General features: G+C 42.8%; 1 protein-coding gene across 2 annotated transcripts in view; it reads left to right on the top strand.

Annotated features, from left to right (window-relative positions):
- LOC117262779 (immunoglobulin superfamily member 5-like) overlaps positions 1 to 12,985 on the top strand; it is a 36,209-nt gene extending 23,224 nt beyond the window's left edge. Inside the window, exons 5-9 of one of the 2 annotated variants that reach the window (XM_033635913.2) lie at positions 738 to 857; positions 1,003 to 1,027; positions 1,159 to 1,253; positions 1,412 to 1,476; positions 12,456 to 12,985. In XM_033635913.2, the coding sequence (XP_033491804.1) occupies positions 738 to 857; positions 1,003 to 1,027; positions 1,159 to 1,253; positions 1,412 to 1,476; positions 12,456 to 12,563 (413 nt within the window). In that variant the 3' untranslated portion in view covers positions 12,564 to 12,985. Of the gene's footprint in view, positions 1 to 737; positions 858 to 1,002; positions 1,028 to 1,155; positions 1,254 to 1,411; positions 1,477 to 12,455 lie in introns of both variants that reach the window. The other variant, XM_033635904.2, reaches the window with a different exon arrangement.
- The last annotated feature ends 5,314 nt before the right edge of the window (positions 12,986 to 18,299 follow it).

Below are 18,299 nucleotides of genomic sequence, written 5' to 3'. Positions count from 1 at the left end.
CCTGGGGTATGTGAAATGTCATTTCATTTTTGTGCTGCGCATAAAAATGGCAAATAAATAAGTTCAGTTCATAACATTATGACAACACAGCATCTGGTTGCTAATGGCTAACATTAGCCTACTGTAGCGTAGTCTCTGAAACATTAACGCTATCTTCCTTTTGCGTTTCCACTTACTAATAACATTAATGCTACTATCTAACGTTAGCACTGTAACCTTATTCTAAAACTCATCAGTCATCACTGACTCCGGTTGAGTTTTAAACTCCGGGGTTGCGTTTGTAACGTTACACTTGCTCTCCTCTTCCATGTCTCTAACATTACCTTGCCAACGCCTGTTGTGGTGTGGTAACTACTGTATGTGAATGCATGAATGGGTCAGACCTGTGCAGCACTGGATTTGAAATGAACTGTAATAAACCGGAGTTTCTGTGCTTTGATTACCTGCTGTGAATCAACATGACCCTCATCCATTTAAAATAAACCTTACTTCTTGTGAGCTTATTTTGGTCAAAGTAACCCTAAAGTAGTAACTTCTGACTCTACTCAGAGCGTAATATTGTGTAACATTACTTTTAGATGAAGGTAACTAGTAATATGTAATACATTACAGTTTGAGAGTAACTTGCTCAACACTGTTTAACATAAAGTGAATATGCTTCTTTCCCCCAGTTGGGTAATTTCAATTTGTCTGTTCAGTCGGATAATAAGCTCTGCTGGATGTCGCCTCTGCAACAGTTCCCAAACCTCCTGACTGGACCGTGCTGATAGCTGTGGTCGTGTCCATTGGAGGTTTTGCTTTGCTGGTTTTGCTCATCATTGGAATAATCTTCTGCTACAAAGGCAGGAAAGAAAAACGTAAGGCCCTAATCATATCAGTCTGACACAGCTTACGCTGTACTGCATGCCCAACATTCTAAATGAAATCAAACCACCGACACAGCACATAATTATGTATGTCACTTTTACATTAATGTAATTGTTATCTTCCAATCCTCTTCAGAACCCAACTACCAAGATGAAATGAGGTAAGAAGCCACAGAAATTATAAATATTTTGTCACTACTTTGTTATTCAACCTCTACATAACACCATGTGCTTCTAAATGTTTTCACATACAGTAAAATTCTCTGTTGTCATTCATGTTTGTGTGTAGCAGAAGAGTGAGGACACAGAGCCAGATAAGTAGTGTCAGTGCAGCTGCACTGAGACAGGGCCAAGTGAACGCAGGATATGTGCTGGAGGGTCAAACAAGTAAGACCAATAAATGCATGTACATGAGCTCACACAGGGATGAAATCCCTTGACAAATTGGCACTCCATTAGCATATGCTACCATGCTATACTACTGCCATTATCTACTCATGACACAAAGTCAAAATTCCTCATTTCCATTTCTTCTCTCTTCACAGGTGTCACTCCCAGTGAACACAGTGACTGTGACTTTTACCAGGCAAATAGCTCCAAGGTTTTTGAGGTAAGGTTGTTCAGGAGTACTCATTGAATGCAATAGTAGCAAAGCAAGGCAAGACAAGGTAATTTTATTTATATAACACCATTCATATACAAGGCAATTCAATGTGCTTTAGAAGAGAAATACATTAAAAACAATAGATCATTAAAAACAAGAGCTAAAAGCAAGACAATAAATAGTTAAAAACAGTGCAGAAAATGCATTTAAAAAGCAAACATAAAGCAAAAGCAACAGCAGACAAATATAAAAACAATAGCTACAGATTATCCTAACAATAAGTTACATATCTAGTTCACTGGTAAGCTGCAGTAAACTAAGCCCTGATTTAAATGAGTTGACAGTTTCAGCCGACCTCAGATATCCTGGAAGTTTGTTCCACAGGCGGGGAGCATAGAAACTAAAGGCTGCTTCACCTTGTTTGGTTTTGATCCTGGGAACACTGAGTAAACCTTTTCCAGATGATCTGAGGCGGTAGTAGGCTGATTTAGTAATTGTCTTAATGTGACTATTGAAATTTAGGTCTGAGTCCAGAACTACACCAAGATTTCTGGCTTGATTTGTAGGTTTTAGTGTCATGGCGTCAAGGTGAGCACTGACTATTGATCTTTGTTCTTTGGGGCCAAAAACAACTATCTCAGTTTTGTCTGTGTTTAGTTGTAGAAAATTCTGGCACATCCATGTATTGATTTCGTCAATGCACTTATTTAGCAGATGTAGGGGACTGTAGTCATCTGGTGACACTGTTATCTGCATAAGTATGGTAGGAGATGTTATGATATTCCATAATCTGAGCAAGAGGGAGCATATAGATGTTGAACAGAAGAGGCCCAAGAATGGACCCTTCAGGAACTCCACATGTAATTTTTGTTTGCACAGATTCATAATTGCCAAGTGACACAAAGAAATCCCTGTCTTGTAAATAAGATTTAAACCAATTTAGCATTTAACTGAAAGTCATCAAAGGAATTGTTTTGCTCCAAGAAGGTGTTAAGTTGCTGAAAAACAATCTTTTCAATGATCTTTCCTAAAAATGGTAGGTTTGATATGGGCCTGTAGTTATATATTACTGAGGCATCCAGATTAGGCTTTTATAAGGGAGGTTTAATGACTGCGGTCTTCAGGGCCGTTGGAAAAAGGCCTGATTGAAGAGAACAGTTGACTATCTGTAGTATATCTGATGCTATGCAGTTAAAAACATCTTTAAAAAAGCTTGTAGGCAGAGTGTCAAGGCAGCAGGTAGTGGACCTAAGGTTTCTAACTATGTCTGTCAAAGTAGCATAATTTAATGGGTGAAAAAGTGCCAAATTAACTGGAGTAGTCTTATAAGGCACAGATGAAGTAGCCACTGTGTTGGAGTTACAGACTGTCTGTCTTATCTTTAAAATCTTGTCTGTGAAAAAAGAAGCAAAGTCATTGCATGCCTTGGTGGATAGCAGTTCAGGAGGGACTGACGCTGATGGGTTTGTTAGTCTGTCAACAACAGTAAATAAAGTCCGTGCGTTGTTGTTATTTTTGTTGATAATCTCAAAGAAAAAGGACTGCCGCGCCCTTTTTAGCTCCAAGTTATAGATGTGCAGACTTTCCTTATAGATGTCATAATGAACCTGGAGTTTGGTTTTTCGCCACCTGCATTCTGCTTTTCTACATTCTCTTTTTTGAGCTTTTACCTGTAAAAGCAGTAAAATATTGACATGCAATGGTGTGCATTGATCCTGTTAGGGGATAGTGGCAAGAATGTATCATACAAAGTACTGGGCAAATGAAAATCTTGCATGATGATGACACGAGGAAAAGTCAGGGAATAGCCTAAATGATTACAATACATCCTGAAGGGAACCATTCAATAGGTGATGAGACATTTCATTCAAAACCACAAATGTGTGAGAGCGAGGAAACAGGGAATAATAATAATAATAATGCAATAAAAACCAAAAACAGTATACAAGTAAGAATAAAGATAAAACTATACAGTATAACTAAAACATGAGACACTCTAGAAGATACTCTGAACCTATGTACAATCAAGGTGATCAAGGTGTATGTTAGAGCAACCTATAGTGCAAATGACCAACAGCAGCAGATATGGGGTGGTGCAAATGGTAAAAGTAAAGTGAAGTAAAGTGCACAGTGTATAAGACAGACAGAACACTGGGATGCAGATGTAGTGAGTCTATGTGCAAGACAGCAGAGGTAGTCTTAAAGGGGAACTAATGTTTTTTTCAACCTGAGCCCTACTTTTGTCTAAATGAGTGATAGGATGTTCAATATTTGACATTTCTCCAGTATGAAGCTAGGGCTGACCTGCCTGCAGCCCATTAATGCTCGATATATTAAATAATAGGGCACTCAGACAGCATCAAACAATGTCAAAATATGTCCACTAAAAGTGAATTTTTTTCCACACAGATAGGCTCAGATTGTTAGTATAATTATCGGACAACATAATGGAAAGGAGAAATGACGGCTGTGTTTACGTTACCTTTAGCTGGATTCGGACATGTTTTTAGTATATGTGCTACGGAAGTAACACTGCTCCCTTTCTCTCCTCGTCCACTCTTCAGTTTCAATGAGCTCTGCATCCGTGTACGTCCATGTACTCCGTGTTCAAATAAATACGGGCGGTCATCAAATTCAAATGGCTCATCCAGATCCAGTTGGTCAAAATCGGGTAAAAATTCAGCCATGACTACTCCAAACAGAGTAACTCCTCACGTTTGTAAGGTCACTCCAGCGGTAACTTCCTGCAACAACTCAAATCTCGCGAGACTTGAGATTTCAGAGCCAGACTTTCACTCTCTGAGTGAGTGTTTTGACTTGCCACAACAAACATGTCCGAATTTTTACCCGATTTTGACCAACTGAGTACACGGAATTACACGGATGCAGAGCTCATTGAAACTGAAGAGCGGACAACCCTCATTTCTCCTTTGCGTTATGTTGTTGGATAATTATACTAACAATCCGAGCCTATCTGTGTTAAAACAAAAGCACTTTTAGTGAACGTATTTTGACGTTGTTTGACGCTGTCTGAGTGTCCTATTATTTAATATAGCATGCGCTCACGGGCTGCAGGCAGGTCAGCCCTAGCTTCATACTGGAGAAATGTCAAATATTGAACATCCTATCACTCATTTAGACAAAAGTAGATCGGAAAATAGGGCCCAGGTTGAAAAAAACATTAGTTCTCCGTTAATGGGCAGTGGGTGGAATTACAATCCAGGGGCAGGGGGCATAGTGGGGAGGTAGTGGGTAGAGTTCAACATCCTGATAGCCTGGTGGATAAAGCTGTTTTTTTGTTTTGTTTTTTTCCTACTTGTCTGCATTGGTCTTCATAGCTTAGCGCCACTAAAGGGTGTAAGCTTCTTGTGAAGATTGATGCACTGTTAATCTTGCAGTCAAGTATTTTATACCCATAATGCGTGGTTGTGACCGTCACCCACCCTCCCTGGAGACTAGCCTAACAGCCTTTATTGGAAAAACTTCCTAATATGAGTCAGAGAGGGCCGTGATACACCAAAGTGTGTCAAGGGGAAAGTAAGGAAACAAGCAAGGGGGAGGGGGCAGGTGCTTAAGTCCTGAGTTATATAGTGACAGTGCATGCGGAGAAGAAGGAGGAAAAACAAACAGACAAATAAACAAACAAACAAAAAAAAAAAACGGGAGAAACAGGCAGTGTAGCTGATGTATTGTGGCCTTGAGGTGGTTGTGCTCCATGCAGATTATCAAAAATAAACATATACATGTCTACTATACTGTACTGAAAAACAAAAACAAAAGAGAAGTCTATACTGAACACCAAAAATGTGAGAGTCTTGGTGGAGGGGGAAAGCCCGATTGCAGAGAAGAGTTGCCAGCGCGGTGTGGTAGGTTTGAGAAGCAAGTGGGCCCCTTTGGAGTGATCCCATTGGTTCTTTGCGATGCGTCACGGAGCTGAAGTATCGAACATGCATGTTTTTATTTGAACCTTCCCAATGTGTTTATGAAAACCATCACCAGGGTCCAGGGCCAGCCCTGCGGGGGAAGGGGGGCAGTATGGCACCCCAAGACCGCAGGAGCACCCAGACCCCAAGACCAGGGAGCCGCAGAGGCCGAAGGACACCACGCAGGCCCAAGGACCGAGGGCGGCAATGGCCGGCACCGCCAGAGAGCCAGAGACACACCCCAGACAGGCAGGGCAGGAGGGCCCGCCCACCCACCGCCCGACGCGGACCGCCCCCACCAACTCCCAACCACCACCCGCACCCGACCACCCGCCTGCCCCCACCCACGGACGCACCCAGGGACCGCCCCCGACCCAAGGAGCCAGGCGCAGGGGCCCGGCACCGCCCCCGGGGAGAGAACCAGCACCGCACCGGACGGGCCCGCACCAGGCGCCGGCCACCAGCAGACGCCGGACCGGACGGTAGTGAGAGCCCACCCAGGCCCGGGCGGACGCGGGAGGCAAGGAGGCGATGCTGCAAGGCATATGTCCCCGGCGCATCGGGAACCAGGGGACCGCGAAGGGCCACCCGCCCGAACCCCCCAGGACGGGCCCCCACCAACACACAGGAGAGAGCGGCCCGCCACGAGCAGTCAATCCCCCATCGGGACCCTCTGGCAGAGGGCCCATAAACCACAGCCGGTCAGGAGGCAGAACCCCGGCAGGAACCCACAGAGCCCCCAGGGCGCCACCCAGCCCACCCGTCACAGGGCCACGGGACCCCCCAGACACCGGGAACCCAGCCACACCACCATGATGTAAATGGGCTCCCTGGCTCCAACCCTCAGCCCAGGAGGGCGGGGCCCCACTAGCCACGCCATGCATATCTACAGTGTGTGTAAACCCACCATCCCCCCTCTTACTATGATTCTCCGATCCCTGACGGAGAAACATTAACCCTACACCGTGAATGTGAATGTGAGTGCCCATAAGCTGTTTTTGAGTCTTGTGGAGTGGGCCCGGAGGTGCCGGTACCTTCTCCCCTGTGGCAGGAGGCTGAAGTGGAAGTTTGAGGGGTAGGAAGTGTCACCAGCAATGCTGATAACTCTGCAGGTGAGGTGGGTGTTGAAGATGTCTGTGAGGGAGGGCAGAGTGGTACCAATGATCTTGCCGGCTGTATTCACTATGCGTTGCAGAGTCTTCCGGCAGGAGGCAGTGCAGCCTTCGTGCCACACAGTGATGCAGCCAGTGATGACACTCTCAATGGTGCCTCTGTAGAAAGAGCACATGATGGGGGGTGGGACTCTTGCTCTCCTCAGTTTGCGGAGGAAGTAGAGGCATGTTTGAGTTTTCTTGGCCAGCGATGTGGTGTTGTTGGTCCAGGAGAGGACCTCAGAGATGTGCATTCTGTAAGGGACCAAGCTGGCAAGCACGAGGAAACACAGGTGTTTTTTCCAAAAAAAACGGGGTGAGTGAGTTCTGGTACTGGAGATGTGCAAGCCTGTACCTCCTGCTGCAAAAGCCTGAACTGATGATGTAGCGCCTAAAACCGTTGCTCCTGCCGTGTAGCTTCCTCCTTCAATTTCACCTCAGGGGCCGTCTGTTGCCCCATGAAGGCTTGAATAATACCTGTCAGGTCTCTCACTGTTGGCTCTCTGCTCTCTTCACCCCCAGTGCCTGATGCTCCCTTTAAAGCTCCACCCTCTATCGCTTCCTCAGTCCACCAAATGTAAGAGACCGAGCCGGCACCGAGCCGGCAAGCATGAGGAAACAGGTGGTTTTTCAAAAAAAAAAAAAAAAAAAAAAAAAAAGTTTTACTTTCCCAAAAAGTGCAAAAAAATCTTTTACAAAAGATATAACAAAGGTTTGGGCCCATAAAAGAGGTCAACCTAATAGAACTTAAGTCAGGAATTACCAACTCAATATAAATTGAGTTAACCAACCAACAAAGTAACTGCCCAACAAAGGACAAAACAGACCTCCTGAACTCAACACAAAAGGGCATATATATAATGGCTGATCAGACCATTCTAAACAAAAAGGGGGTAACATACAAACACTAAACACTAATAACTAAATTACAAACAAAACAAAACAGGGCAATTACATTGTCAGTATAAATATATTCAACTACTAACCTAACAAAATGAATCAATAAACTAATACAGTCTAAAGCAATAATAAACTCTTAAACTAACCTGGTCTTGGAGGTGTTGCTGCCGACCCGCACATTTTGTGTCCTCCCTGTTAGGAAGTCCAGCACCCAGTTACAGAGAGAGGTTTTGAGTCCCAAGTGTCCGAGTTTTTGTATGAGCTGCTGGGGAATGATTGTGTTGAATGCTGAACTGAAATCTAGGACCAGCATTCGCACATATGAGTTCTTTGAGTCCAGGTGGGTGAAGGCTTGATGGAGAGCAGGGCAAACATTTCTAGAAACAGATAAAACAGTTCACATTTTAATGGTGTCTGCATTTGCTGAAGCCAGCTGTACTGGGTCTGTGTTAGTACTGACTGAGGATGGATGTAGATTAACTCAGTCTTTACTTGTATTGGTTGATGATGACGTACCTCCTCTATTGACATACTATTCTCCCAGATTTCCTTTAATACATTTTCAAATATAATACTATTTATAATATGGTGTGGCTGGTTGCTTGGTGGTTATTATTTACTGAGAGCATCCGTATTGCCCAGTATGCCCAGCCAATCAACAGTTTAAATTCAATAGCATATTAATTAAAAAGTCAATGTCAACCCATTGCTTTCCATCCTGCATTAGTCCAGAGTTAGAACTAAACCTTGACTGGAGACTAGATAATTATTGTCTTGTTATAAAATTATATACCCCTCTCAGAAGTGCCATCACCCTTATATTTGTCTGAACTGATCACAAAGGTTGCTAATGTTACTGGAAAGTAAGAGTTTCATTTTGTGCACATGCATACAGTACAGGCCAAAAGTTTGGACACACCTTCTCATTCAATGCGTTTTCTTTATTTTCATGACTATTTACATTGTAGATTCTCACTGAAGGCATCAAAACTATGAATGAACACATGTGGAGTTATGTAGTTAACAAAAAAAGGTGAAATAACTGAAAACATGTTTTATATTCTAGTTTCTTCAAAATAGCCACCCTGTGCTCTGATTACTGCTTTGCACACTCTTGGCATTCTCTCGATGAGCTTCAAGAGGTAGTCACCTGAAATGGTTTTCCAACAGTCTTGAAGGAGTTCCCAGAGGTGTTTAGCACTTGTTGGCCCCTTTGCCTTCACTCTGCGGTCCAGCTCACCCCAAACCATCTCGATTGGGTTCAGGTCCGGTGACTGTGGAGGCCAGGTCATCTGCCGCAGCACTCCATCACTCTCCTTCTTGGTCAAATAGCCCTTACACAGCCTGGAGGTGTGTTTGGAGTCATTGTCCTGTTGAAAAATAAATGATCGTCCAACTAAACGCAAACCGGATGGGATGGCATGTCGCTGCAGGATGCTGTGGTAGCCATGCTGGTTCAGTGTGCCTTCAATTTTGAATAAATCCCCAACAGTGTCACCAGCAAAACACCCCCACACCATCACACCTCCTCCTCCATGCTTCACAGTGGGAACCAGGCATGTGGAATCCATCCGTTCACCTTTTCTGCGTCTCACAAAGACACAGCGGTTGGAACCAAAGATCTCAAATTTGGACTCATCAGACCAAAGCACAGATTTCCACTGGTCTAATGTCCATTCCTTGTGTTTCTTGGCCCAAACAAATCTCTTCTGCTTGTTGCCTCTCCTTAGCAATGGTTTCCTAGCAGCTATTTCACCATGAAGGCCTGATTCGCGCAGTCTCCTCTTAACAGTTGTTCTAGAGATGGGTCTGCTGCTAGAACTCTGTGTGGCATTCATCTGGTCTCTGATCTGAGCTGCTGTTAACTTGCGATTTCTGAGGCTGGTGACTCGGATGAACTTATCCTCAGAAGCAGAGGTGACTCATGGTCTTCCTTTCCTGGGTCGGTCCTCATGTGTGCCAGTTTCGTTGTAGCGCTTGATGGTTTTTGCGACTCCACTTGGGGACACATTTAAAGTTTTTGCAATTTTCCGGACTGACTGACCTTCATTTCTTAAAGTAATGACGGCCACTCGTTTTTCTTTAGTTAGCTGATTGGTTCTTGCCATAATATGAATTTTAACAGTTGTCCAATAGGGCTGTCGGCTGTGTATTAACCTGACTTCTGCACAACACAACTGATGGTCCCAACCCCATTGATAAAGCAAGAAATTCCACTAATTAACCCTGATAAGGCACACCTGTGAAGTGGAAACCATTTCAGGTGACTACCTCTTGAAGCTCATCGAGAGAATGCCAAGAGTGTGCAAAGCAGTAATCAGAGCAAAGGGTGGCTATTTTGAAGAAACTAGAATATAAAACATGTTTTCAGTTATTTCACCTTTTTTTGTTAAGTACATAACTCCACATGTGTTCATTCATAGTTTTGATGCCTTCAGTGAGAATCTACAATGTAAATAGTCATGAAAATAAAGAAAACGCATTGAATGAGAAGGTGTGTCCAAACTTTTGGCCTGTACTGTATAAATGCATGTTCACACACAATGCAGTTCTCTTTTCCTAGCTGACATTTATTAAAGCTGTTGCCCATTGGCGTTTATAAAACGTAATAAATAGTTGTATTTTACTTTCACTTTTGTCAGGCACAAAGTTGCAATACAGCCTAGAAGTGACTAGCAAACAAGCGAGATACAGCCAGACCGAGGGAGTTACTGCCCAGCTAGGTTAACAAGACAGACAGACTGACAGGCTAGAGTGATGTTACTGTTATTTACTGATATCAAACTTGGAGATGACAGAACCTAACCCTTTACCTGACTGCTGTCCCTGCAATTCACTCTCATGGTGTTTTTTTCTCTTTTCATGACCAAAAGGATAGTTCCATTTCATCTTCTATTGGAAGTTGGAAGGAAACATTGACACCTGCTTTGATACAAGGGAGAGGAGGAGACCTCATGTAATTTGCAGAGCCTACACAGCTTGCCTAGTGAGCATACGGCTGCCCGACTCTGTGGGACATTTGAAGCACTCTGTGCTGACCACGGGGCCCTAAGCAGCCGCTTAGTTTGTGTATGCATCAGGCCAGCTCTGGGCAGAGTGAAAATCTGTTACAAATGTAATGGCAATCCATTCAATAGTTGACATATCACTAAAAACACAAGTGTCAACACCACAGTATACCAACTGACTGACCTAGATTGCCATCCCTAGAGCCAAAGTTTACCTCTAAATCATGTCACTGTTTACATGTCAGTTATTTACCATAGGAAATAAATGCGGACCATATTCTATACATAATTCTTGGTAAATTCTCAAGAGAACCCATGACACATTTGGCATACAGTGTTCACCCTTGCGAAGTCAAACATGCAAGTATAAATCAAAAAGTTATCATTCCTCTCAGCTTATGCTGTACCCTTCTGCATGCCTTTCAGAAACGTGAGAGGTGGTGATCAATATACAAATAAAATAATGAAATTACTAGCCATGTGAAGTTGTTAATTTGTTAGGCTAATCATTTTACCTTGCATTATCAAGACTTGGTGCATATGGATAATTCATTGCTTGATCGTTTAACTGATTGAAGTAATGACTCCTCTCATGTTCTGCATATAGAGCATGCGCTGCTGCCCTTTGGTAGGAGATTTAGAATGCCTCATTGCAGACTGAACAGATTTAAAAATTCATTCATAACTCTGTCTATAAAGCAATGACAGATAGAGCCAGAACAGGCATTGGATTATGACAATTTGCATTTTTGTAGAGGTATTTTTAGCATATGATGTTATTACCTCCGCCAAGGAGGTTATGTTTTCGCCGGTCTTGGACTGTTTGTTTGTTTGTCTGCAAAATAACTTAAAAAGTTCTTAACAGATTTTGATGAAATTCAGGAAAGGTTGATAATGACACAAGGAACAGATGATAAAATTTTGGTGGTGATCGGTTGAAGCGAAGTGGATAAAATAATAAAATGGCTGGAAATCCGAGCTGCTTCACAGAGGTCTGTGCTCTCCGAGTGCTTTTCTAGTTTACTTATCTATCTTTTTATGTTTCTTATTGTATATTGGGTATAATGTTGAGTTGTCTATGTACTGTGTTGTATGTTGTATTTCTATGGCTGCAGTATGGGTTTAGGGCCCAAGACAAATTTCCCACTCTGTGGGACAATAAAGTTGATCTTAATCTTGATTCTGAACAGATACAGTATATTATTCAAATCTACAAGTAGGGCCTAGTATTTCCAAGGTGATTGCTTTTTCCCGTGGAACAGTAGTTACACAGTTGTGTTATAAATGTTGTTTTTAATAGCAAGGAGGCTGAAATATAAACAGGCCTAAATGGAATCTGCAGGGTTCAGGTTTTTTAAACCATCCAAAGTGAAAATCTGCTGAATTCTGCCAGAATATCCCCCCCCCGCTGGTAATGTGATAGACAATATTATTTCATGATAACAGTTGTTTTTTGAAGAAAAAAAAAGAAGAAAATCCTCACACAATAGATTAAAAGCTAAAATTACCTCAATCAGGCTAAAATAATTACATAGCAGATTTTAGTAGAAACTTTAAATCAGAAATTTTATTTAATCATGAATACTTTAAGAAAAAAATGTAACATCTGTTGGAATTGTCAGTCAAAAAACGTGGGAACACATTTGGGGGGACACATGGCCATTAGAAGGTTCAACATGGAGCAGGGAGAACAAAATTAATGTGACAATCTATTAATCTCTTAACAGTAAATGTTTTTTTTTTTTTTATTTATTCTCTCTACGCTACTAGCTTAGATTTTAATGCTAACTGAATACACACACCTGCATGTCACACACATGCATAAGGCGGTGGAGGAGACAATGACAACAACATTCTGAGCGAGAGACAGTTCTGTGGGAGCAGATTCCATATGGGTCTGAATCTACTGAGTCTGCACTGTTTCAACTGCAAGCTTTAGCTAACTTTAAGAAACAAATTAGATACATTTTTAATATCAAATGTGTTTTGCTTTTGATTTTTAGATACCCGATGTTGTGAACAGTAACCCGGCAGGAAATGGCTACAATAGTGCCTACACCACTGTGGATGAATCACGCTTCAGGAAACACAGACATGTCACCATTGTGTGAGGATAAACAGAGGACATCTGCAAATGTTTAGGAGTTTTAAAACAAACTTGTACAGCACCTTTAAGCCTTACTAGTTTGGTTTCTGTTCTTGTGTAAGTGAAATGATGTGACAGAAATAGACGTAGGTGTCCATACAAGGTAAACAAGACAGTCATAATAGACATAGAGAAAATAACATAAAGCAGTTGTGATGTATGTGGTGATTTGAGAAGAGTCTGGAGTAGAGATTAGATGATAGGTGTGTGTGTGTGTGTGTGTGTGTGTGTGTGTGTGTGTGTGTCTCAAACAATTTATGTTTCCTTTGGGTAGACTTTAAAGAGGTAGCCTGCACCTTTGATACTAACTTGTAGGAAAAGCCTGTGCCATTGGTGTATGACTTTGTAAATGTATTCTATTGCACATTAAATATTTGTATCATTGTATGAGTTCTTTTTACGTGGACATAAATAAATTGTTATTACAGTTACAAACGTCAATTGTTATAAATACAATTGATGTTTGTATGAGAGGCTTTAACGTGAAGAATGAGATAGTATTGTGCTCAAGGACCGTCTTTATCACATGATACTCAAGAACAAATGCAGGTGCTCTTGAAGAAAAGGGTCAGCACATGGGAACAAAAGATGAACTTCAGGCACTCATGCGTGGAGCAGAAACAGATGCATTTAAATTAAGTTTAAAAGCCTTTATTTCAAAACATGGCTATTTACATTAAAAACACCGACCGGTTTCGACTCTCTGGTCTTCATCAGGGTGCAAAAGGTTAGAGATTAGTTAAAGAAACCCTCAGGTATCTTCAAGTTTCTCATTAACACATGTAAGTACTGTCCTAATGAGGTTCAAACAAAGACCTTCACTGATTTCAAGAGGACATATAAGGACATATAACCAAAGGAATTTCATTAACTGCAATACAATTTGTTGTATATCGTCTAATGTGCCCATGCAACTGTTTTTATGTAGGACGCACCAAAAGACGACTTAAGGACAAACTTTCAGAACATAAGTACGCTATTAGGACACATCGGTTACGCAGACTTCTCCAGAGAGAATCTTTTTGGATCTTCAAACTCGATGCAGTGATTTATCCTGGTTTAAATGAGGAAACTGATTATACACCCTTCCTTTAACTTAGAGATTTAATTATATGACGAGTGATTTGTTGCTGTTAATGTTTGTCTTGTTATTAATCTTCATTATTCTGATTTTTTAAATTATTTTTCTTTTAAATTTTATTTTAAGTTTATTATTATTATCATCATCATCATCATCACTCGTCATTATTATCATTATTGTAATCAATATTATTATCTTCTTTTTTTTTTAGATTACTGAACATCAAATAAGAATAAGAATAACTTTATTCATCCCCAAGGGGAAATTCAATTATCTGACAGCTCATCTATTATATGTCAAAGAATTATAAAACCTGATGGCTGTTGGTATATAGGATCTTCTGTATCTCTCTGTCCTGCATCGAAGAGAGAGGAGCTGTCCACCTCAGTTTTTTTGGTCCATCAAGGTGTTGTGGAGTGGATGATCTAGGTTGTTCATGATGGCCTCGAACATCTTCAGTGTGCATCTCTCCACCACCTCCTCCAGTGTGTCCAACCTGACTCCAATCACAGAGCCAGCTCTTTTGACTAGTTTGTCCAGTTGCCTTGCATCTTTGTGAGCTTCCTCAAGAAAAAAAGGCGGCTCTGCCCCTTTTTGTAGACAGCGTCTGTGTTTAGGGACCAGTCCAACTTATTATCCAGGTGTACACCTAGATACTTATAGCTTGGCACCACCTTGTCCACCCCACAGGTATTCACTGGCTGAGGAGGGGGCTTGGACCTGTGGAAATCTATGATCATTTCCTTGGTCTTTGAGGTGTTCAGGAGGAGACAGTTCTTGTGACTCCAGTCACTGAAGGCTTTTATCAGGTCCCTATATTCAGACTCCTGCCCATTCCTGATACACGCCACAATAGCAGTATCGTCCGAGTATTTCTGGATGTGGCAGGACTCAGAGTTGTATTTGAAATCCGCCGTGTACAGTGTGAACAGGAATGGAGCCAGGACAGTATCTTGTGGAGCCCCCATGCTGCTCATTAATGTCCCAGAAACACAGTTCCCCAATCTGACATACTGTGACCTTCCTGTCAGGTAATCTGTGATGCAGGAGATAAAGGAACGATCAACTGCCATCTCTGAGCTTGTCTTTGAGTACGTTGGGTTGGATGGTGTTGAATGCGCTTGAAAAATCAAAGAACATGATTCTTACATAAGCGCCAGGTTCCTCCAGATGAGCTAGGGCACGGTGAAGCATGTAGAGGACAGCATCGTTCACTCTAATGTGTTGTTTGTCTTTGACCTCAAGTCTCAGTAGGCGTAGAATCAGCCGCTCCAAGGTCTTCATGATGTGCGAAGTGAGGGCTACTGGTCTGAAGTCATTAAGTTCAGCTGGACATTTAATTTTTGGTACTCGCACAACACAGGAAGTCTTCCACAGTGCCAGCACCCGCCGCAACTGTAGACTGAGGTTGAAGATCTTGTGGAGAGTTGGAGAGACACAGTTGGGCAACACAGTCTTTGAGGAGCTTTGGACACACACCATCTCTGGGCCAGGAGCCTTCTGTGGTGGCAAAACAATATTTAATAAACAGTTCAAAGAAAAAGTCTTCACACGTCAGCTGTCTTTCTTGAGTTTTAATAAGCATTCATGAATGGTGTCACACACAACCGCATGAACAATCAGTCAGTGAGTGAGTGCCTTGATGTCCTCTAGCCCTGCTATCTTTATAGTTCCCATAACACATGCACTTCAATAGTCAAAATATGTGGCGCCTGCAGCAGATAGGTTGGTTTGACATTCCTAAGACACAACATCTCCTGAGACTAACAAGGACACTTGGTGTCTGAGCTTGCCTGGCTCGTAACCTTGGTGTCTCTCACTGCTGTCACAGTAGGGGTTAAATGAGCAACACACATCATACATCATACATACACCAGAATTTTCCATCACACTCCACCCTTTTTAGCATTCTCATGCTAAACCATGAGCATGGAAAATTCCTCATTATCTAACGACCTTATGACCTACGAGTACCACCCGTACCAGCCAAACACCAGTGCCGCCAGCCTCCAACATGGGAGATGAAAAACCCAGGCAGAAGTCACAGGCCATAAGCATGGGCAAGCCAAACATCCCTCTCCTATGTGACGAAGGAGAGGGTAAAAGACTTTGCCATATAACTACACTACCTAATGAGGGAAAAAACCTCAATATGATGAGGACAAAAAAATCCCTTAAACTAAACTCTAAGTTAAAGCAAGATAAGCATAAATGAAAAATGTCATCTTTAATGAGACTACACAATGGCAAAATCAATAAAGGGAACACTGATTGTCATGCGAATGCCTTTATAAAAGCAAATGAAGATGAATAAAAGCAAATGAAGATGAATAATGAAAAAATAAAAATGAAAGTGAAAATCAAAAGAATAAATTGAGTAAATATGGTGTCTGCTAAACTAGTGCTGAGTGTAATCAATGTGAAGTAGTAGTGTAGTGTAATGTAAAAATGTATTTAAAATGTGAATAAATGATAAATGTGATTTGCTAATCAAACTACTAATGAATCAACTTTAATGATCAAAACATTTCTAAACTAAAACAGATAAATGTGAATCAGAAGAATAACTTAAACGAGTGACTTCTGTGAATTGTAAGGAGGAGTCCACAGATCCATCTGCACGTAGCGCCCTACAGCAGATGATACCATTGATGTAATCAGAGATCTCACACAGGGAACGACACAATACATAACAATGCACAGCACCAGCAAAACCACTACGACAGGGGCAAACAGATGCATTAATGATGCTTTCCATCCACTCAAAGAAAACCAGGACCACAGGTCCACACTTGCTCCTAGCTCAGTGTCACAGCTCTTCTCCAGATGTAACAGATCATTAAGATGAAAAACCACATGTATCATGTTATCAGTGATGTCAGGTATGTATGTACAGCAATCAGTACCCATAATGTGACAAACCCCCCCTGGCTGGCCAGGACTAAATCCATAGCCATCCTGTTCTGCAGAGCCACATTTGTGAGGCCCTGTACCGATGGTGTGAGTGAGCCAAATCTTGTAGCCACGTTGTCTGTGAGATTTTCCAAGTCCACAGCTACAGTATCAATCTTGTGTGCATTGTTTACTGTTCCCCACCATGGCAGGAGACCCCCAAAACCCTTCTCCACAGGAGGTACCCTTACCACAGCTCGTCTTGCTCTGTGCGGTGGGTAGTAGTGATCACAGTCTGTGTGAAAATGAGTCAAATCAGGAACAATAGTCACACAAGGCAGTGACTTAGCCAAGTAGCACCTGCCACACCATCCAGGCTGAAGGGCCTGATGAACATGTCTGCCACACACCCAGACGTGATGTCTGAGCGATCCCAGCCCATCACTGGATGTCAGTAAGCCATCTCCATCACCAAAAGCACCTGGAACGGACTGTTCCACCTGCGAGCTTTCCAGTTCTTTCGTCTCAGATCTCTCACTACAACGTAGTCGCCTGGCTTGAGATCATGCAGCTTCCTTTCCACTGGTTTGGGCAGGGCAGCTTTCACCTGTTGGTGGATTTCAGACAAAACAGAGGACAAGGTTGCACAATATCGTAACATTTCATCCTCGTAGTGACCAGTGTCTGGCAACTGCCTTTTAACGGGCCCAATCCCAGTATTGAGAGGTCTGCCAAATAAGATCTCAAATGGACTGAATCCATTTCTGTTCCTCCTTCTAGCCCTCATGTGCATCAACACAATAGGAAGAGCTTTTGTCCATGACATCTTAGTCTCCTCACACACTTTCACACGTTTGTTTTAAAGCATTTTCTCTCTCACATGCCCCTCCAGAGGCTGGGTGATATGCACAATGGTGTCTCAGATCAATACCCATGAACTCACCAGTTGGAATTCCCCACCTGGGAATTATCAGAGTCATCAAAGCCTTTGCCACTGCTGCTGCATCCTGTTTAGCTGTGGGAAAAGCTTCAACCCATTCTGAAAACATGAAGACAATCACCAACTGGAAAACCCTCTTGTAAACCAGTATCTCTGTATCTCATCAACCATTCCCCCCTTTGACACCTGGTCCAAACCATGTGTCAATTCAGCAAAGAAATGAAAAAGGTAGTGAGGGAGACAGGGCAGGCCATCAGGGCCTGTCCACACTTTATCAACCACAGTACATCCTGCTTTTTTCCAAATGGCCTTCTGCACCGGAGAGGCCCTTATCTGCAGGTCTGTTATCTTAGCCGTAGCCACGGCTGTGGGAGTACAAGCAGGGGTTAGTTAGGTGGCATGCAATTGGGCGGTGGGGTCTGGGGTGTGTCTCCGGCTCTCTGAGGGTGCTGGCCATTGCCGCCCCGGGTCCTTGGGCCTGCGTGGTGTCTTGCGGCCTCTGCGGCTCCCTGGGCGTGGGGTCTGGGCGCCCCTGCTGCCTTGGGGTGCCTTACCGCCCGCCTTCCCCTGCGGGGCTGGGACATTGGCCCTGGACCCTTGTGATGGTTTTCATAAACACACTGGGAGGGTTCAAATACACGCATGCATGTTCGATACTTCAGCTCCATGACACATCGCAAAGAACCGATGGGATCACTCAAAAGGGGCTCAGTTGCTTCTCAAACCTACGACACTGCGCTGGCAACTCTTCTCCACAATCGGGCTTTCCTCCACCACCAGGACTCTCA

This window comes from Epinephelus lanceolatus, chromosome 11 (genome assembly GCF_041903045.1).
Source record: "Epinephelus lanceolatus isolate andai-2023 chromosome 11, ASM4190304v1, whole genome shotgun sequence".
In the NCBI taxonomy this organism is placed as follows: domain Eukaryota; kingdom Metazoa; phylum Chordata; class Actinopteri; order Perciformes; family Serranidae; genus Epinephelus; species Epinephelus lanceolatus.
The sequence above is the reverse complement of the archived record's forward strand: the minus strand, read 5'-3'. Positions and strand labels throughout refer to the sequence as shown.